We start from the raw sequence: 21,190 nt of genomic DNA, 5'->3' as shown, positions 1-21,190 counted from the left end.
CATGTTTTTTACTGTTTGTTTTGTATTCGTTGTAATCATTCACTTGAAGAACAGAATGTAACCATGTAATTCCTATATTGCCTGAAAAACTTTGTTGGGGGTATATAAGCTGTAGTGGGTAGCCATTCCAGCTTTGATCTGGAAGTACCAACCCCCATTGAGACTCTGACAACTGTCACGCCTATGAGGCGGGGCCATGGGAGGTGCCTGGAGACCCGAGATCTGGATGGGCCAGCACTCTATGTGGCCACTCCATGTAGTTAAAAGGATATTTATTTAATGGTGTAACTTACAAATTAAGGGATAGGTAGGTCGTGGGGTCTGGGGAAGGTGTATCGCAGTCCAGCGGTGTTCTCTGGAGCTCTGCTCCGTCCACCTCTACCATTCAGGGTCCCGGAACAGAGAGAGTGCTGGCCCATCCAGCTCTCGGGTCTCCAGGCGCCTCCCCTGGCCCCGCCTAGTAGGCGCGACAGTTGCCAAAGTCTCAATGGGGCTTGGAACTTCCAGATCAAAGCTACCCACTACAATAAGCTGTAGAAAAAAGTATACCGTAGAAAGAATACAGAAGAACAAAGAAGGAAACCATCAAGAGAGTGTGAGTGTCTTTTTCCCTTAACCCCCTAGTCTAGTACATGAGTACATGCCGTGCTGACTCTGTGGGTCCCTCTGAGCCCTGTGCTGCTCAGGGCTGGCCCCCAAGGCAGTCATAAAAAAAAATTAAAAGCTTGTACTGTTAGTCTTCATGTCTTCCAGATCCTCTTAGCATCTGACAATTATATAATTAAAAAAAATACATTGCCATCATCAACATTATTAGGAGTATACAATGTGTAAGTGGGTGGATGTACATGTTACAGTACATGTGTAGAGGTCAGAGAACAACTTTATGGAATTAATTCTCTCCTTCCATTGTTCCAGACCCCACATGGGGGTTTCAAGGCTCATTCACATGATGGTATCTTTCAATGTCTTTTTTTTTTTTTTTTTTTTGAGACAAGGTCTCATTATGCAGCCCTGGCTGGCCTAGAACTCTCTTTGTAGACCAGACAGTTTTGAGTTTTGAACTCACAGATATCCACATACTGGGATTAATGACCTGTGCTATCACACCTGAGAGGGTTTTTTTTGTTTTTGTTTTTGTTTTTTCTTATGTGATAGTGAGTCTCACTCTGTAGCAAAGGCTGGCCTGAACTCTTGGCCATCTTCCTGTCTCAACCTCCCAGGTGCTGAAATTACAAGTATGAGCCATCAAACTCAGGTTTCATTTCTTTTTTATGTCTGATTTATATTCCATCACAGATTTGAGCACCAGTATTCTATGATCGCTTTCATTTTGATCTTGCTAAACACACACACTGGGTACCAGTTAAGTGCAAGTCAGGTGCTGTGGGAAACTGATTGAGATGATTTGTTTCTTTAGGTCTAAGGCAGTTTTTTGTTTTGTTTTGCTTCTTTGCTTGTTTTTGTTTTTGTTTTTTTATTTTGTTTTGTTTTGTTTTAAAGAACAAAGCAGATACCTGGGTAGCACCTAAGAGTGCATGGACTGCTTTATGAAATATACTTCTGGAACAGTGAGGAGCAAAATATATAAATAATAACATAAAATCTCAACATGAGAAAGTTAAAAGTGTTTCTGAATTCTCTTTCAGTCCTCTGGCCACAACAAATCAGAAGGCTTTCTGTGAGGCTAGAAGAGAATGCCTCTGACCACCTCTCTCTCTTTTTAACAAAATTCAGACTTTCAACAGGTAACTGTATCTAGCTAGAACTTTGGCAGTATTTTGCTTTAGTATGTTTATTATTAATTATTTTCTATTTATACTGTTATAAGTTTTTCCTGTTTAACATTTCTTGTCAAATAAGATCATTTGTGGGGGCTGGAGAGATGGCTCAGAGGTTAAGAGCACTGACTGCTCTTCCAGAGGTCCTGAGTTCAATTCCCAGCAACCACATGGTGGCTCACAACCATCTGTAATGAGATCTGGTGCCCTCTTCTGGCCTGCAGTCATACATGTTGTATACATAATAAATAAATAAATCTTTAAAAAAAAAAGGGGGGGGAGATCATTTGTGTCTTTTAATAAAGTGAGCTAGTTTAAAGAAAATATTAAATATTATTTAGATGATACGTAGATTTGAAAAACTAAATTAATAACAGAACAGTGCTTGGAAAATACCAGCTTAGAGATGGCATTTACTGTAAATACCATATGAATTTTATTCTGTGTTTGATGTGCAGCTTCAAAACCATGCCCTCCACTCAGTATCGATTAACAAATAAATTGATTTAAAATGTGTCCCAATTATCCCAGTTTTGAGAGGCCAAAATGGAAGCCCCCACACAATCCCAAAGGTTTACAAGCACAGTAAGCTTTGATGTCTCTAAGTCACTTAGCTTATTATAGAACTCAAACAACTAAATTGGTTCCATTTAATGCAGAAGCCAGAAGATTCTACCTGAAGTAGAAAGGGAACTGGATTTTCTCACAGACAGAAGGTTTCCACCACACAAAGTTAAGAAAACAAAATCAACAGGAAATGGGGAAATAAGTATCTACTTGATAACTTTCATTAGGTCTTTATAGGTTGGTACAACAAATAGGAAAACAAGCATTCAGCCACTCAAGAGGCCAAGAGGGAATGTCGCCCTGAGCAGGAAGGCGTCCTTCTCAGCCTTCTACTTTAAGCCAGTTCACTCAACCTCTTCTCGTAAGCCACACCCCTCCCGCCTCAGCCCCACCCTGTAAACCCAACCACGCCCACCGGGGCCACGCCCCCCCCAGACGGGAAGCCCCGCTCAGAAACCACGCCCTACGTAGAAGACACACACCCTTCGTGGACCGCTGCTTGCAGGCTTTTCCGGCTACCTTTCCTCCCGCGTTGAAGATGGCGGCTGCTGCGGGAAGGTTGCTCTGGTCCTCGGTGAGTGGCTGCCAGCTGGGCAGATGCATGACACAGCTGCGACTCTGGGACCTTCTTCCTGGACCGGATCGCGCCCTCTTGGGTCTACTGGCTACTACACTCACCTCGCGTACCGAGAGGCCTCCTGAGGCCCGCGAGGCCCTTGCGCCTGCGCAGAACAGCTTGTCCCCCTAGTTCCAGCGGGTGGTGCGCTCCCCCCTCCCCCCCCCCCCCCCCGGAGTCTTTCGGTTTTCCGAGTTGAGGGTCCCTTTGCTGCTTCTTCACTCACTAAAGCACCCAGGTCTGGCTTTGTAGGCCAACATATTGGGTCCCGTGTTCTAGGGTCTGTCACTAAATATGACCTTGGGCAAGTGACTTCTCCCTTTCTCTCCCTCCCCAAGCTTATCTGTGTAGCTCTCCCTGACTGTCCTACAACTCGCTTTGTAGACCACGAACTCATAGAGATCCGCATTCCTCTGCCTCCCGAGTGCTGGGATCAAAGGTGTGCTGCACCAACTCCTGGCTTAACTTCTCATTTCTGAACCTCAGTTTGCTTTCCTTTCTTTACCATGGAAGGAGTGATGCCACATTTTGACGTGGCTGTGGGCTCACACTTAAATCTGAGTGTGAACAAAGTGCTACAGTAACAGGAGCCGCTTTCTACTTCCACTTCAGGCTGGACTCTGTCCTGTAACTGCTGTTCTCTGGTGGCTGCAGGCTGCTATCCTCTTGCGAACCATCTTCTCTTTTTCTCGTCGCCATCAGCCTCAAGGCAGTACCTACCTTCTCCCCTAGCCATGCTGGGCATCCAACTTGAGCCAACACTTCCCTTGATCACTGGCCAAACTCTCCCAGGGCATGAACTTTCCCCTATTTTTTTTTGCTTGATTAAGAGCCTGGAAAGGACCTTTTCTGAGAAAAACCTTGATATGGCCGCGTGTGCACCAGATATGGAGGGGGCGGGGAAGGGGGGGTCGCTTAACTAACTTCTCAGCCTGGCCTAGCCTTACTGAATTTTTAGAGTCATCTGGAGATTTTTATTCTTGAGGCTGTGTTCTTACGATTCCCTCGGCCTTGCAGTCTTTAAGGAGGAAGAAGGAAAAAGAAAATGTGCTTTTAATTTGATTTGGTATTTGGTTCACAGGGGGAATGAACAGCTAAGGCCACCATTGACAAAGAGCCACAGCAGCAAGGTCAGACTTTAGTCACCCTTCCAAAAAGTCTTCCTAATAGAAAGCATTTCTCTTTCCAGGTTGCTCAGCATGTGAGTGCCATTTCCAGGGGTATTTCTGCCTCAGCAGTTCTTAGGCCTGTTGCTTCTAGAAGAACCTGCTTGACAGACATACTGTGGTCTACCTCTGCCCAAGCAAAGTTTGCCTTTAGCACCAGTAAGTGTTACTGTGTTCTAGTTGCACCCAGGCAAAGAGAACCCATGCCAACAACTCTGGATCTTGGCTATGCATGAGACTTGTCCTTAGAGCTTTTAAAAATGCAGTATGAGAATGTGTAGAGATGGCCAGATCCATAAGGAATTGTTTAGGAACAGTGAGTAATTGGCAGCATCAAAAATTTAAGATCTACCTTTAAGGAACATGAAGAAAATGAATGGAAGCTGTTGGTGTTGGCACACACCTCTAATCCCAGCACTCAGGAGGCAAAGGCAAGTGGATCTCTGAATTCTAGACCTGCCTGGTCTATAGAGTAAGTTTCAGAAGAGCCAGGAATACACAGAGAAACCCTGTCTCAGTGGAAAAAGAAAAAAGAAAAAAAGGAAATGGAGAAAGTCAGGCGTAGCAGTACACAATTGAAATTTCAGGCCTTAGGTGGATGAGGCAGGCAGAGTATCAACACAAGTTTGAGGCCAGCCTGGGTTAAATAGGAAGGCTCTGTTTCAGATAGAGAAAAAAGAAAAGGGCCAGATATGGTTAGTGCATATCTGTAACCTCAGCAGTGGGGAGGTAGTCACAAGGGGATTGCCACAAGTTTGAGGCCAGCCTGGGCTACATAAGTTCCAGGCCAATAGGGCCTTCTTAGAGTGAGACCCTGTCTGGAAATAAAAAACAAACAAACAAACAAACAAAAAGAAAGAAAGAAACAAGGAAAGGAAGGAAATGAGTAAAGAAAACCATAGTCAAGGAAAAAAGAAAAAACTTGTGTAATATACTTAATAAAAGAAATTACTCTAAGATACCTAAATTACAACTCAGTAATAAAAAGACCACTGGATAAAATGAAAACACAAAACACCACTGAGCTATACCTGTACCCACCCCAGCATTGAAACATGCCCTGCATCTATCTGTTCTTGATATTCTCTCTGCCACACCTCAGTCCTTCTCACTGAGATAACTATAGTCATTACCTTCCTGATAGACTAATCTTCCTGAACACAGCTGTCTTCCTGCATCAGAACCACCCAGACTCCATTCTCTCTATTGAGGTGAAGAACCAACCCTGCTGCTTGATACTAAGGGTCTTTTTAACCCTGGCTCTGACTTTGCTTTCCTTTGTCTTCCTCCTTTTAGTTCCCAGGGCATTTCATTTCTTCTTTCTGTTTTTCATTTTTTTTTTTTTGTTTATTTTTTGTTGGTTGTTGTTTTTAATTTTTCTTCGTTGCTGGAGTGATAGCTAAATCAGTCAGCAAGCTAGTGCAAGACCTCCAGTTTGACCTTTAGAACCCACATATAACCAAACATAGTAGTATGCACTTGTGTCCAGCTAACCTGCTTGGTGATCTCTTAAGTTTGTGAGACTCTAAAAGAAAAAAAAAGCTTTAAAAAAAAAAATGGTAGATGGCTTCTGAGAATCAATACCAGAGGATGTTTTCCATTCTCCATATTCATGCTCATATGTGTTCGTGCGCACACACTTCTACCTACCACTGAGTTGGATTTGTGTATAATTTAGAACTTCGCTGGAGAGAAAATTACTGTACCTAAGATGTACAATTGAAGTGAACCATGTCATTGAGTTAATAACATATCACCAGTTCTGATAAATAATTAATTTGATAAGTTCCAATGAAAGGAGTTTAAATAAAATCATGCAGTGCTTGATGTGAATGACAAGCTACATACAAGGGTGTGGTCTCTTTTAGGTTCCACATTTCACACCCCTGCTGTCACACAGCATGCACCCTATTTTAAGGGTACAGCTGTTGTCAATGGAGAGTTCAAAGAGCTGAGTCTCGAAGATTTTAAAGGGAAATACTTGGTGCTTTTCTTCTACCCTTTGGATTTGTAAGTATGATTCTATAATGCTTTCATGTCCTACTAAGAGCTGGTGTTGTTTTCTAACCCATGCTGAAATTCCTCTTCTAGTGAAGAGGAAGATTCTTTCTGATTTTTGTTCACTGACCTTGACTATCTATAGTTCATGTGATGAACTTAATGGGAGAAATGACCTTACTTCTAATGGAGGGTTTTTTTGTTTTGTTCTGTTTTTGTTTTTCGAGACAGGGTTTCTCTGTGTAATTTTTTGGTGCCTGTCCTGGATCTTGCTCTGTAGACCAAGCTGGCCTCAAACACAGAGATCTGCCTGCCTCTGCCTCCCGAATGCTGGGATTAAAGGTGTGAGCCACCACTGCCCGACTCGAATGGAGGAGTTTTAATATGGTTCTGTTTGTTTTTCTGGTGGTCCTAGGAATCAAACCCCAGGCCTTGGGCATGCTAGGCAAGCACTTCATCACTGAATTATACTCTCAACTTTTAATACAGTTCTGTATTACATGCTTTTGACTAATGGTTCTCTAAACCAGTTTAAACTTTATACCAGTCTGGTTGGAAAAATGAGAAAGTAGTATAAGAAATGAGTTCATAAAGCTGCTTTATTTAAGTACAGGTTTTCTTTTTAAGTCTTCAAAGTATGCCTCCCCAATCCCTTGCAGATTGATTGATTGATTGACTGATTGAGGCAGGGTATCTCTCCATAGCCATGGCTGTCTTGGAACTCACTGTAGACCAGGCTGGCCTCAAACTCACAGAGATCAGCCTGCCTCTGCCTCCCTAGTGCTTGGATTAAAAGTACATAACACCATGCCCAGAAACTAGAAAGAAGGAAGCTTGCTTTTTTGGGGGGGTCAGGAGAGGCGGTGGCATGGTCTCTATGTGTAGACCATGCTGAACAAATACTCTCCTGCCTCTACCTTCTGAGTTCTGGGATTAAAGGTATGTGCCCCCAACCCAGCCCATTTCACTTTTTTCACCCCTTAAGCAAATCAATTTAGTTTTTAGTCAACTTAATGTTTATGTCTTAAATTTTTGTCTTTGCGTGATCTGATGAAACTTTCTTTTTTCCCCAAGTACATTTGTGTGTCCTACAGAAATCGTTGCTTTCAGTGACAAAGCCAACGAATTTCATGATGTAAACTGTGAAGTGGTTGCAGTTTCAGTGGATTCCCACTTTAGCCATCTTGCCTGGATCAATACACCAAGGAAGGTAGGTTGGTTGACAGTCACCTTTTCTTTGTTTTATTTTATTCTTCTTTGGTTTCATTTCTAAATCACAAATAATACAGACCACACAATAAAAACATTGTATATATTTATGGGATACAGTGTGATGTTTTGATAAATGTATACATTGTGCAAGGATCAAATCAGGCTTTTCAGTACTGTTTCCTCAATCATTTCTTTGTGGTCATGACATTCAAAATCCTTTTTTAGCTGGGCAGGGTGGTTCATACCTTTAATCCCAGCACTCCTGCAGAGGCAGGGGGATCTTTGTGAGTTTTAAACTAACATGGTCTACCTAGTGAGTTCCAGGGCAGCCAGAACCACATGGTGAGACCCTGTCTCAAAAAATCAAAACAAAAATCTTCTTTTAGCTAGTTTAAAAAATACAATATGTTCTAACTATATCACCTATTGTACAGAAGAGCAGAACTTATTCCTCTTATCTAAATAATCATTGACCAGTGTCTCTTCCTCTATCCCCAACTACCCCTGACCCCTGTACTAACATAAGAGATTTAAGAGAAAGCCTAGAGATTGTCAGAGCATAGCCAGTCTGAAGTGAGTTTCTTGCCTACCTGCCTTCCTTCCCCCCTTTCTTCCTTTCAAAAACAGTGTCTCATGTATTTCAGGCTGGCCTCTTAACTGGATGTATTAGCTCAGATGACATTGAGCTTCTAATTCTGCAGCCTCCACTTCCAAGTGCTAGGATCAGAACCTGGTTTATGTCTTCCTGGGGATCAAATCCAGGGCTTCATGTATGCTAGATAAGCTCTGTACCAGGTGAGCCATATCCTCCTGAAGTAGGCCGTTTGTAGATCCTTGCCTATTAGCAGTCTATAAACTGTTGTAGTAACAACTCCCTGGACATTGTATTATCTCTATTGCTCATTCCATGTATATTTTCCAAGGTTCAAATAGTAATGGAGATAGGCTGAGTAAGACAGGGAACATGGCTAGCTCTGTTGCCTCCTTAGGCCTGTACTTTGAACCCATAGTAGCTTGCTATAATGTTCTGTGTGATGTTGTCTAGAAATCTGCTAGGAAAAACAATCAAAATTTTACTAGGTATGATCCAGGACTAACAACAGTGACTTGAGTAATTTGTCACTCCTTTATTTTTATATTTGAGAAACTAGTTTTCATCTCAACAACTGATTTAACAATTGGAAAAAGAGAGCAGGGTGTGCTTAGAGCTTTTACTTAATATGCCAAGAAGCCTTGGGTTCAGTCCCCAGTACCACATAAACTAGGTGGGTTAGCATAGCCTATGATCCCAGAATTCCAAAGGTAAAGGCAGGAAGATCAAAAGTTCAAGGTCATTATTGGCTACATAGTAAATTGGAGGCCAGTCTGGCTACGTGAGACTCTGTCTCAAAAAGATAAAGGTCAATCGGACACTATAGCAGTGTCCTGAAGAAAAAAAGTACTTAGTTTTTTGAGCTTCAGTTTCCTCATCATTAAAATAATGGAGATGGGCCATTGAGGTGATTCTGCAGGTAAAGTACTTGCTGAGCAAACCTGACAAGCTGAATTCTATCATTGGAACTCACATAAAGTGGAAGGAGAGAGCAACTCCACAAAGTTGTCCTCACTTCCACACATGCACATCCTCCCCACACACATACACATCAATACAAGAAAATAATAGGAACTGGAGAAATGGGTCATCAGTTAAGAACACTGCTGTTCTTCAAGAGGACCCAGGTTCAGTTCCCAACATCCATATGGCAGCTCACAACATGTTTTAACTTCAGTTCCAGGGTATCTGATGCCCTCTCCTGGCCTCTTCAGGCACTTCATGCTCGTGGTATGCAGGTAAAATACTCCAGACACATAAAATAAAAATAAATTAAAAAAAAAATATATATAATGGCATATATAATTGTATCTACTTTAGGCAGTTTGCAGGAGGAAGTTAAACGGAACTCTCTTATGTGCATTTACTATTACTTAACCACCATCATTGTTAGTTTTAAACATTGGTATATGGTTCAGACCTTGTAGAACCACCTGAAAACCAGTCCTGTTTGCCTTTTTATTAGAGTGGTGGTTTGGGCCACATGAACATTACACTGTTGTCGGATTTAACTAAGCAAATTTCCCGAGACTACGGAGTGCTGTTGGAAGGTGCTGGCATTGCACTCAGGTAAGAGCTGCTCCTTAGAGATGGGATGGTTTTGCATATTTTAGTGTCATCTTAATTCTTGAGGATTTATAAAGATTCTAGGAAATGCTTGTCAGTTTCAGTAAAACTCTCAGGAAGGAATACAGGTTTGTTTTTTTTTTTTTGTTGGTGGTTTTGATTTTTTGAGACAGGGTATGGATATATAGCCCCACGCTATCCTTTAATTTGCATTTATTTTGGTTCCACCTATACCTGGATGGTAAAATGTTGTCAGAAGCAGAAGCTTTTTTTTTCTTTAATTTAGATTATTTTGTATTAGAGTTCAGAACTTACAGTTTGTGTGTGTGTGTGTGTGTGTGTGTGTGTGTGTGTGTGTGTGTGTGTGTATGCTATTTATTTATATACAGGGGATTTATTAGAATGTTCTATAGGCTGTGGTCTATAACTAGTCTAACAATGGCTGTCTACTAATGAAAGGTCTAAGAATCCAGTAGTAGTTCAGTCCATGAGATTGGATGTCTCAGCTGGTCTTCAGTATAATCCAGAATCTTCAAGAAGTGGCTCTAATGCCAGTGAAGGAATTGACTTGCTATCAAGAGTGAGAGCAAGCAGGCAAAGAGAGAGCAAGCTTCCTTCTTTCATGTCCTTTATATAGGCTGCCAGCAGAAGGTGTGGTCCAGATTAAAGGTGTATCTTCCCACTTCAAGGATCTGAATTAGAAGTGAGTCTTCCCACTTCAAATGATTTAATTAGGAAAAATTGCTCAGTGGTGTTGGGGCACACCTTTAATCCCAGCACTTTGGAGGCAGAGGTGGGTGGATCTCTGAGTTTGAGGCCAGCCTGGTCTACAGAGTAAAGTACTGGACAGCCAGAGCACAGAAATCTGTCTGGAAAAGAAGGGAAAAAAAAATCCCTCACAGGTGTGCCTAGTCATTTGGGTTTTAGTTAAATCCAAATATAGTCAGGTTGACATCCAAGAATAGACATCCCAAATTTATTTTATTTTATATGTATGGATGTGTTTTGTCTGCATGTATGTCCATACACCATGTGCAAGCATTCCCCTTGGAGGTCATATCCCCTGGAACTAGAGTTATAAATGGTTGTTAGCTACCATATGGATGTTGGGAATCTAACCTAAGTCCTCTGTAAGAGTAACAATTGCTCTTAGCTTTTGAGCTACCTCCCTGCCCCCTGAAGAAGCCCCCCCCCCTTTTTTTTTTTACTTAGGCACTGATGAAATAGCTTCTATGAGGGTTGCAAGTCTTCAGAAATGGCCAAGATGTGTGCTCAGTCCACTACCTGGGTCTTCTTTTAGGAAAGAATGCCAGTGTCTTGATCGTCCCATTGATCCATTCTCTTTAACAGTCCAGAAGCCCTTCAGTAATGGCTATTCCTGGCACTGAAGCTATTGAACTGTTTGGGAGAAAGGCTTTTAGAAGGTCTGACTGTCTGTCTCTCTTTCTCTCTCAGTGGAGATGGTGTTGTATAAGCCTTGGAATCAAACAAGACAGGGTTTGATTTCTTTTTAAACTTGACTTCTTAGGCTGTATGATTTGGGGCAAGTTATTTGCCTTTTTGTGTCTCACTTTTCTCATAGATTAAATGAAGGTGAGTCTCCAGTAGGTGTACAGGAATAACCTGATGAGGTAGGTAGTTTAGGGAATAGCTCCAGGGAGTTGTAGCCTGTGCTTTCTATGTTCTTTCATTCGATGGGACTGGGAAAAGTTCTGTCTTAAACAGTCCCATGTTCACATGCTACCTTCTTGAGTGTTCCTTCATGAGAACACAGGCTTTAGCTGTCATCTTGATGTCTCCGAGAACGGGAGTGAAGGCGGGACCCAGGAACTAACTTCATGAAGAAGAAAAGAGCTACACCTTGGGATGCCACCCAGTTGCATTGGAGGCTGGCTGTTAATTGAACCCAACTCATCTTGAAACTCAGTGCTGGCAGCCTTTTGGAACTCAGCCTTGTTGACTTCAAGATTACTGTTTTCCTTAGTAAACCAAAGCCAAGCTCCTCCATAGTTAGCAGTGGCAGGAGAAAGTGTAGTCTGTTATGCTTCCTTCCAGTATGTCTTAGTTAGGGTTTCTGTTGCTATGAAGAGACATCATAGCCATGGCAACTCTTATAAAAGAAAACATTTAATTGGGTGGCTTACAGTTCAGAGGTTCAGTCCATTATCATCATGATGGGACATGGCAGCATGCAGGCAGACATGGTACTGGAGAAGGAGCTAAGAATTCTACATCTTTGATCTGCAGGCAACAGAAAGTGAACTGAGACACTGGATGTGGCTTGAACATATATGAGACCTCAGAGACCACCCCCACAGTGACATACTTCCTCCAACAAGGACATACCTACTCTAACAAAGCTACACCTACCTCCTAATAGTGCCATTCCCAATGAGCTTATAGAGGCCAATTACATTCAAACTATCACATTCCATTCCCTGGCCCCCATAAGTTTGTAGCAATATAATGCAAAATGCATTTAGTCCAACTTCAAAAGTCCCCATAGTCTATCACAATCTCAACAATGTTTAAAAGTCCGAAGTTCAAAGTCTCTAGTGAGATTCATGCAGTCTCTTAAACTGTAATCCCCTATAAAATCAAAAGACAGATCACATACTTCCAACATAAAATAGCACAAAATATTCGTTACCATTTCAAAACATAGGGAAGGGAACATGGTGAGGAAATACTGGACCAAAGCAAGACCAAAACCTAGCTGGACAATCTCCAAACTCTGCATCTCCATGTCTGATGTCAAAGCATTCTTCAGATCTCCAACTCCTTTCAGCTTTGTTGATTGCAGCACACTTCTTTTTCTTGGGCTAGTTGCACTCCCCGTTCCTGGGCAGGTATACCATATAGCTCTGGCATCTCTAACAACCTGGGGTCTCCAAGACAGTCCAGGCTTCAACTTCACAGCTTTATGCAATGGTCTACTAGGCCTCCATTCAGGGACAACCCTGACATATGCCTGGCCTCGGCGGCTTTTCTTAGTCATGGAGGCAGATTTCATAACCCTTCTTCTATCCTTAAAGCTGGAATCCCATGGCCAAAGCTTCCAAGTTCTGCTGCTGGAACATAGCCCCCTCATTCAATTACATCTTTACCAGCTTTCTGGTTTTGGTGGTTTCCTTCACTGTCTAAGTTTGGCTGTCCTGAAACTGGATCTGTAGACTAGGCTGGCCCCAAACTCAGAGATCCACCAGCCTCTGCCTCTGGAGTACTGGGAAGGTGTGCACCACCATACCCAGCACTAAGCTTTTCTTTAATTCCTTTTCACAAGTTGGAAACTTAGCTGGGTGGGATCTTGCCCTGATGTCACCCTCTCCCTTTATTCCATTTTTTAATCTGTTTATCTTCTTGAACACAGAAGTGAACTGAGATCCTGGGTGTGACTTAAGCATATATCAGACCTCAAAGCCCACCCCCACAGTAACACACTTCCTCCAAAAAGTCCATACCTATTCCAACAAGCCACGCCTCCTAATAGTGCCAGTCCCAGTGAATTTATGGGGGACCAATTACATTCAAACTACCACACTGGATCTTCTAATTTTGTAGTGACTATTACTAGTTTCTTTCTGGGGCTAACAGAAAGCTGAGTAGAGCTGACAAGTTAGTCTTCTCTCTAGATTCTAGAGTCTGTGGGCTCTGTTCCTTCCTAGGTCTGCCTCTACTACTTTCTAGGGACTGCAGCTGGGTCCCTCAGAGATCAGGCACAAGAAGAATACGATCAGGCCCAAAGCCTGGATTCAGACAGGAGAAGAAGAAGCCCCTCTGTACTTTGCCCTTTCCCTATGTAGTTGACAACTGAAGTCCCTGTATCCCTTTAAGAGGGATTTTGAAGCTGGATATGGTGGTATACGCCTTTAAACCCAGCACTACGGAAGCAGAGAAAAGCAGATCTCTGTGAGTTCTAGGCCAGCCTGGTCTAACTAGTGAGTGTTAGGACTGTGTAGAGAGGCCTTGTCTCATTAGGGGGAGGGAAAAAAGAAAAGAAATTGTGAGGTGCTGGAAAAATGACTCAGCAGTTATGGATACTTACTGCTATTGCAGAAGACAGAGTTCGATTTCAGGGCCCACATTGCACCACTTACAGCCACTTATAACTCCTACTCCGGGGAATCCAACACCTTCTTCTGGACTCCATAGGTATTTGCATGCATGCATACACAACACACACAAATAAATCAAAAGGGAAAGTTTTAAATATTCACTGGATGTAGATAACGTAATCTCTTCTTCTTACATATATGTGGTTACCTTACCAGAGTCTGATACAGGAGTCTAAAGAATGTCTGCTAGGTCACTGAATAAAAGTCTTTATTGTTTCTAGTTCGTTCCTTTTAGATGCATCACATTGTGGGTACAGTTTTGCAATGTTCCATAACATATGCTGTACATGGTAGCCTGACATTATCAAAGCATCTGTCATTACTAAAAGGTGACACACTTTTTGTATAATACTAATTCCAGGTTGGTTTTTCTTTTCTTTTTTTTTTAAAGATTTATTTATTTATTATATATACAGTGTTCTGTCTGCATGTATGCCTGCACACTAGAAGAGGGTACCAGATCTCATTATAGATAGTTGTGAGCCACCATCTAGTTGCTGGGAATTGAACTCAGAACCTCTGGAAAAGTAGCCAGTGTTCTTAACCTCTGAGCCATCTTTCCAGCACTAGTTTCTCTTTTTTTTTTTTTTTTTGTTTTTTGAGACAGGGTTTCTCTATGTAGCTTTGCGCCTTTCCTGGAACTCACTTGGTAGCCCAGGCTGGCCTCGAACTCACAAAGATCCGCCTGGCTCTGCCTCCCAAGTGCTGGGATTAAAGGCGTGCGCTGCCACCACCGCCCGGCTCTAGTTTCTCTTTTTAAGGTTTAATTTTACTTATGTATATGTGACTGCGTAGAAGTATGTGCATGCTGGTAAACTTGCTCTTGGTTGGAGGCTATAAGAGGATGTCAGGTCCCCTGGAGCAGGAGTTCCAGGCAGTTGTGTGCTGCCCTACATGGGTTCTTCAAACTGAACTCAGGTCCTCTGGATCGATAGTCTAAGCTATTAATTGCTAAGCAGTCTCTTCAGTCCCTAATCTCCCATTTTTAAGCATTTGACAGCCTAATGAATTTACTAAAAGAGAATCAAAGACATAAAAGGATAGAAATGAGAGTTGTTGGCCCTAGTTCTGTTAGCACTGATGAGGATAAATTCTGTGCAGAGGCCTCTTCATTATTGACCCTAATGGTGTCATCAAGCATCTGAGTGTCAACGACCTCCCGGTGGGCCGCAGTGTGGAAGAAACCCTACGTTTGGTAAAGGCGTTCCAGTTTGTGGAGACCCATGGAGAAGTCTGTCCTGCCAACTGGACACCAGAGTCCCCTACGGTATGTTGTTTTCCTCAGAGCACCAGGCCCCAATTCCAAGTCTTCTCTGCCTCGAGAATAATCTATCAAGGGAGCCAACAGAGGTGCTGGCTGCATGTGGGTAGGTGACAGTGAGGTGGACAGTTCCTACACAGGCTGCTAGTTAGCTTTCATCTATATGTTTTGAAAAAAATAGGCTAATCTTCAAAAGTGAAGAAATTTTAGTTTCTGGAGCTCTGAGCTCACTGTTGAGACTACTATCATGATGTTTCTCTTACCCAATTTAATTTTAATTTTCAGATCAAGCCAAGTCCAACAGCTTCCAAAGAGTACTTTGAGAAGGTCCATCAGTAGGTCATCCCATGGCTGGTGTTCACCCAAAGCTTCTCATGCCAGAAAAGAGTCATAGCTGGAATCCTTTCAACAACGTCAACAACGTGAAAATTATTTATAGATGACAAAACCTCATCATGCTTGTTTATGAGTACTGCTCCATGGCTTTGTTTCATAAGACAGGCTCAGGCTCCCTATAGCTGCCTCCATAGTTGTCCTTACTAGGGACTTGTTGATGGCTAACTGGTTCCCACAGAATGCTCGGTCCCCCATTTTTTTTTTCTTTTCTTCTTTCCTTTTCTTTTTTCTTTTTTTTTTGTGCCCCCCCCCCCCCCCCCCCCCCGTTTCTTAGATCATGTCTTCAGAGGGTAAGCATTCTTCTCCTTAGCCTGCTGTGGACATTGGTCTACAATGCAGTAGCGCATAGTACCAGCACTGAAAGCTTCTGATCAAAGTCTTGAAATTTCCTCTTGAATTTCTGTGTATTAAACTGAATTTCCCCATTATTTTTCTTATTGTATTCATTAACTTATAGTGTCCTTAGGTATTGATGAGGTATAATCATGAAGGACTATATCTAACCTGATAGTTGCATTTTTAAAACACCATAATCATTTTCTTCAAGTGCTGAATGTAAAGTGTAGTATAAAAATGGACATTAAAATATTTGCATTTTTGACATCATTAACTGTTGGGTCAGTTTATTCTGGGGTACCCCTCATCCTTTGATGACTTAGGTCAACAAATATTTATTTATTGGGCATTTGGCTCTGTAGCCACACAGGATAATGCTGGCTCCATTCTCAGGAATCTGAAATTTAGCAGGCAAGACTAATACGTAAACTTTCATCCATTATTTTGGTAGCTCCTGGAATGCCAAACGTGCCAGATTGGCCTTTGGAGGCATTGGAATGAATTAAAAAGAAACATCTTCATTCTCTTGATTCTAGAGAAGCCCAATAATATACAGTAGAAATCAGGTAGCTGCACGGTTGGAGCAGAGTTCTGAGTAGGGTTTTCAGGAAAGTCCTTAGGGAGAAGAGACTGGATCTATTTCTCATCTGTGAAATGAAGGTAATTATGTCCATCTTGGGATTTTGTTTTGGTTTTGGTTTTTTGATTTTTTCAAGACAGGGTTTCTCCATGTAGCTTTGTTGCCTGTTCTGGATCTCACTCTGTAGACCAGGCTGGAACTCACAGAGATCCACCTGCCTCTGCCTCCCAAGTACTGGAATTAAAGGCATGTGCCACCGCCCTGCTGGGGTTTTTATATGAATCAAATGAGAGAAAACATGTAGAAAAGGGAGTTAGCAAGTGTCTTAGTGACTTTTCTGTTGCTTTGACAAAACATATGACCAAGACAACTTATAAAAGAAAGAATTTAATTGGAGGCTCATGGTTTCATAGGAGCAGTCCATGCCTTGCATAGCAGCAGGCAGGCATGGCACTGGAGCAGAGCTGAGAGCTTACATCTGATCCACAAGCACAAGACAGAAGTCTAACTGGGAATGGTGTGGGCTGTTGAAACCTCAAAGCCCACCGTGGGGCCTCCAACAAGGCCACACCTCCTGATCCTTCCAAACAAACAGTTCCACCAACTGGGGACAAGCATTCAAATATATGAGCTGATGGGAGTCATTTTCATTCAAACTACATTTCACACTCTCTGCCTCCTATAGACTTGTGCCCATATCATAATTCAAAAACACATTTAGTCCAAATTAAAGTTCCTGTAGTCTTTCAGTCTCAATACAGTTACAAAGTCTAAAGTCTCCTTTGAGACTCAAGGTAATCTCTTAATTGTAACCCCTGTAAAATGAAAAAGCAAGTTACATAACAACAACATACAATGGCATAAAATATACATTACCATAACAAAAAAGAATTGTGAGCATATTAAGAAACCACTGAACAAAACCTCATCAGGGCAAACTCCTAAATTCTGTAGCTCCAGGTCTGAGATCAAAGGGCTTAGATGGTAGTTTGGATCTCTCACTCCCTTCTGCATTGTTGACTGCAACATAGTTCATTCTCTTGGGCTCTCTGCAGTTCTGCCTGGTAGACATTCTATGGATTCGTCATTTCCAACATCCTATGTTCTCCAACAAAATTAGGCTTGACTTTCATAGCTTCACACAATGACCTCTCTGGGCTTCCATGTGGGGATTCTACTGCCACAGGTCTGGTTTCAGCAGGTATCTTAGAGGAACATTGGAGGAAGATTCCATTACCATTTCACCCCTTTATCCTTCAGGACGCCAAAGCCAGAACCTTGTGGCAAATGCTGCCAAGTTTGACTGCTCACTTGCCCCTTATTGGATTGTATTTGCATAAACTTTGATTAGTCTATGCTATTTAGGAACAGGCCTAATTCCTTAGACCTTTTTACACATTGCAGGATTAGGTGGCTACGGTACTGCCCGGAGGGTATCACTCACTTTATTCCATTTCTTTTTATTTCAACACAACCATGGCAACAACATTAAATTTCCTGGTGCTCTTCTTTATCCTCAAACTGTATATTTTTTATTTCTTTTTGTTCTACTTGCTCTTTTTCATTGTAGATCACTAGGCAGTAGTGGTGCATGCCTTTAATCCCAGCACTTGAGAGGCAGAGACAGGTAGATCTCTTAGTTCAAACAGGTAGATCTCTTAGTTCAAGGCCAGCCTGGTCCAAGGAGCAAGTTCCAGGACAGCCAGGACTACACAAAAAAGAAACCCTGTCTTAAAAAAAAAAAAAAAAAAAAAAGTGATCACTAATGCCCATACAACTGAGTAAATACTAGGCTCTCTTGAAATCTCTGCCAACAAAATTAGTCCAAAACTCTTCAATTCAGCCTCAGGCAGATTTTTAGGACAAGCAGCCATATTCTTTGCCAAAGTTTCAAAGAATGATCTCTAGCCCAGGGGCTTACATTGTTTCCCTCTGACACCTTGAGCTGGGCCTCTATAATCCATATTGTTCTCAGCACTTTTGTCTTCCAAGCTCCTACTAGGATGGTGAATTAAGTCCAGCATACAGTGGCCAGCCATAAGTCCTAAAGTCTTCCACATTACTCTTAAGAAAGGGGGAAAAAAAAAAGTAAAGCCTGTCACAGCAAAATAGTCCACACCCTAGTATCAATCTTGTATAAATGGAGGATATGACTGCTCCAAGGTATGATTGAGAGGAATGTTTTTATTGTATATATGAGGGAAAGTTCAGCCAGAGGCATCTGGAAGAGTCTAGAACAGGCAAAGAAAGTGGTAGATTTAACATGGCCAGCAGGTTGGAGTGGGCCATGGTTGGGGTTGGTGTAGTGGGTAGCCATTCCAGCTTTGATCTGGAAGGTCCAACCCCCATTGAGACTCTGGCAACCGTCACGCCTATGAGGCGGGGCCAGGGGAGGCGCCTGGAGACTGGAGAGCTGGATGGGCCAGCGCTCTCTCTGGGAATGATGTGGGCTTTTGAAATCTCAAAGCCCACCCCAGGGGACACACTTCCAACAAGGATATACTTCCTAATCCTTCCCAAATAAACGGTTCCACAAACTGGAGACCAAGCATTCAAATATATGATCCTATTGGGGCATTCTCATTCAAACTACCAAAAAGAGTAAGGGTCTGCTAGGCAGGAGACGTGAATAATAACTGCAGAGGGCCAGAGGCAAGGAAGAGCTGAAGGAGCACAAAGGCGAATGACAGTAGGGGCCCAAAGCCCCTCAGACAAGCTAAGGACTAGACTCTAGATGTGGTGGGGAATATCTTTAAGACTTTGAAGAGTGGCAGGATGAACATTGCAGTTCATGCCTGCATGCAGGAGGATTCAAGCCCAGCCTGGGCTACTGTGGTGGTTTGAATACGAATGACCCCCATAGATACATGTGTTTGTATACTTGGTGTAGATGTAACCAACCGTCTTATTAAATAAGAAACACAGAACCAATGCAAAGAAGAAAGCCAAGAGATCAGAGCTAAGAGCCGTAATTACCCGCCTGCTGCAGCTAGCCTCTTAAGCCAAGAGACCTCTCCGAAAGAGACCTATTTCCTGTCTGTTTGTCTTTATATAGACTTTCTGTTCTGCCTTCTCATTGATTGTAAACCCAACCACATGACTGCCTCATCACTGCCTGTATGTACAGCCCTCCAGGTCTTCTATGGTATTGAGATTAAAGGTGTGTGTCTCCAATGCTGGCTGTATCCTTGACCACACAGAGATCTACCTAGCTCTGCCTACCAAGTGCTGGGATTAAAGGCGTGCGCCACGAATGCCCAGCTCTGCTATGGCTTGCTATTAGCTCTGACCCCCAGGCAACTTTATTTATTAACATACAAATAAAGTCACATTTCAGTACAATTAAAATATCACCATATTTCTATAGGGAGTGGTACTAGTAGGAGATGTGGCCTTGTTGAAGTAGGTGTGACTTTGATGGAGGAAGTGTGTCACTAGGGGGTGATGGCCTTTGAGGTCTCAGAAGCTCAAGCCAGTTCACGCAGCATAGTTCCTGAAGAGTTCTGTAGCTGGCTTGATCTGTCTTTTGTGACTGCTACCTTTTGTGTCCAGTACCTTCTGTTTGAAGTATCTAAATCTTATCTGAGAGTTTCCTAAATGTTTAAAGCCTATTCAAAACTTGGTTACTGGAGGACTCAGTAAACTGAGATGTCCTGTGGCCAGGAATTGCTATGGCATTTGTCTCTTTGGGTAGCTTCAGATAAGAGGTTTTGGTATTCAGAAACTGACTTGCTAAAGGTGTGAATTGTATACAATTTTAAAAAGCCCTTTGCAAAGCTACAGTCAGTTCACCAAAGGCTGTCTCCCCTGCAGCTGCAAAGGCTAAAATTCACCCTAGAATTTTAGGGTGACCCTATTTCTTTCACGGACCATGTGAACCCAGCACCTGACCCAACAAATTCACTTCCTGCTGCCTTCAGATCCAGATGTAGAACTCTCAGTTCCTTCTCCAGCACCATGTCTGCCTGCATGCCACCATGCTTTCCTCCACGACAATTATGGACTAAACCTCTAAACTGTAAGCCAGCCCTAGTTAAATGTTTTCCTTTATAAGTGTTGTTGTGGTCCTGGTGTCTCTTCACAGCAATAAAAATCCCAAGACAAAAGTTGGTACCAGGAGTGAACTAATAGGTCTGACCATACTTTTGTTTGAAGGAATGTAGACTGTTGTGGAATTTTATTCTTAGATGTGTTACATTTATTTATCCTGTGGGACATTTGTTTAATGATGCAAAGATATGTTGCATTTGTTTAACTCTGTGAAGCTATGTTACTTTGCCTGTCTAAAACACCTGATTGGTCTAATAAAGAGCTGAATGGCCAATAGCAAGTCAGGAGAAAGGATAGGCAGGGCTGCCAATCAGAGAGAATAAATGGAAGGAGAAATCTGAGGGGAAAAAGGAACAAGAGAGCAAGGAGAGGAGGATGCTAGTGTCTGGCTACCCAGCCACCCAGCCAGCCACGGAGTAAGAGTGAAAGTAAGATGTACAGAAGTAAGAAAAGAAAAAAGCCCAGAGGCAAAAGGTAGATGGGGTGATTTAAGAAAAGCTGGCAAGAAACAAGCTAAGCTAAGGCTGGGCACTTATAAGTAATATAAATTTATTTGGGAGCTGAGTGGCAGGCCCCCCAAAAGAGTCAAAGAGTTAAAAAAAAAAAAAAAACAACTACAGTGAACTTTGGGACTTGGTAAGAAAAGCAGTTGAACACTTTGAGCAGGACTTAATCAGCTATACTAGTAGGAACATGCAAGACAGTGGTGCTGAGGGTGATTGGAACTGTGGGAGCCTAACTCAAGAGGGAGCCCAGCTCAAGAGGTTTCAGAAGAGAAGACTTAGTATTAGCCCTAGAGAATGTTCTTGTGATATTTTGGTGAAGAATATGTCTGCTTTTTGCCCTTGTCTAAAAAACTCTGCCTGAAGTCAAATTGGAGAGTTTGAGATTAATTGTATTGGCAGAAGAAATATCAAAATAGCCTATTATTGACTGTGTCATGTGGTTATTAGT

The 21,190-nt window shown here is 42.3% G+C and overlaps 1 protein-coding gene across 1 annotated transcript; it reads left to right on the top strand.

Moving 5' to 3' along the window:
* Positions 1 to 2,773: 2,773 nt before the first annotated feature.
* On the top strand, positions 2,774 to 15,876 carry Prdx3 (peroxiredoxin 3). Its single transcript, XM_006978473.4, has 7 exons — positions 2,774 to 2,922; positions 4,154 to 4,289; positions 5,999 to 6,140; positions 7,203 to 7,338; positions 9,398 to 9,501; positions 14,715 to 14,880; positions 15,160 to 15,876. Exons 1-7 carry the CDS (start codon positions 2,887 to 2,889, stop codon positions 15,211 to 15,213), a joined length of 774 nt encoding a protein of 257 aa, XP_006978535.1. The 5' UTR covers positions 2,774 to 2,886; the 3' UTR covers positions 15,214 to 15,876.
* Positions 15,877 to 21,190: the final 5,314 nt, after the last annotated feature.

The sequence above is a fragment of the Peromyscus maniculatus genome, chromosome 1 (genome assembly GCF_049852395.1).
Source record: "Peromyscus maniculatus bairdii isolate BWxNUB_F1_BW_parent chromosome 1, HU_Pman_BW_mat_3.1, whole genome shotgun sequence".
Taxonomy (NCBI): Eukaryota; Metazoa; Chordata; class Mammalia; order Rodentia; family Cricetidae; genus Peromyscus; species Peromyscus maniculatus.
Note: the sequence above shows the minus strand (reverse complement) of the source record. Positions and strands in the feature narration are given on the sequence as shown.

Excerpts from the sequence above, each read along its gene's own strand:
- Prdx3 (XM_006978473.4), top strand. The coding sequence starts at position 2,887 with ATGGCGGCTGCTGCGGGAAGGTTGCTCTGGTCCTCG. Across the intron at positions 6,141-7,202 it reads TTCTTCTACCCTTTGGATTT|TACATTTGTGTGTCCTACAG; the intron begins GTAAGTATGATT and ends TTTTTCCCCAAG. Across the intron at positions 9,502-14,714 it reads GGTGCTGGCATTGCACTCAG|AGGCCTCTTCATTATTGACC; the intron begins GTAAGAGCTGCT and ends AATTCTGTGCAG.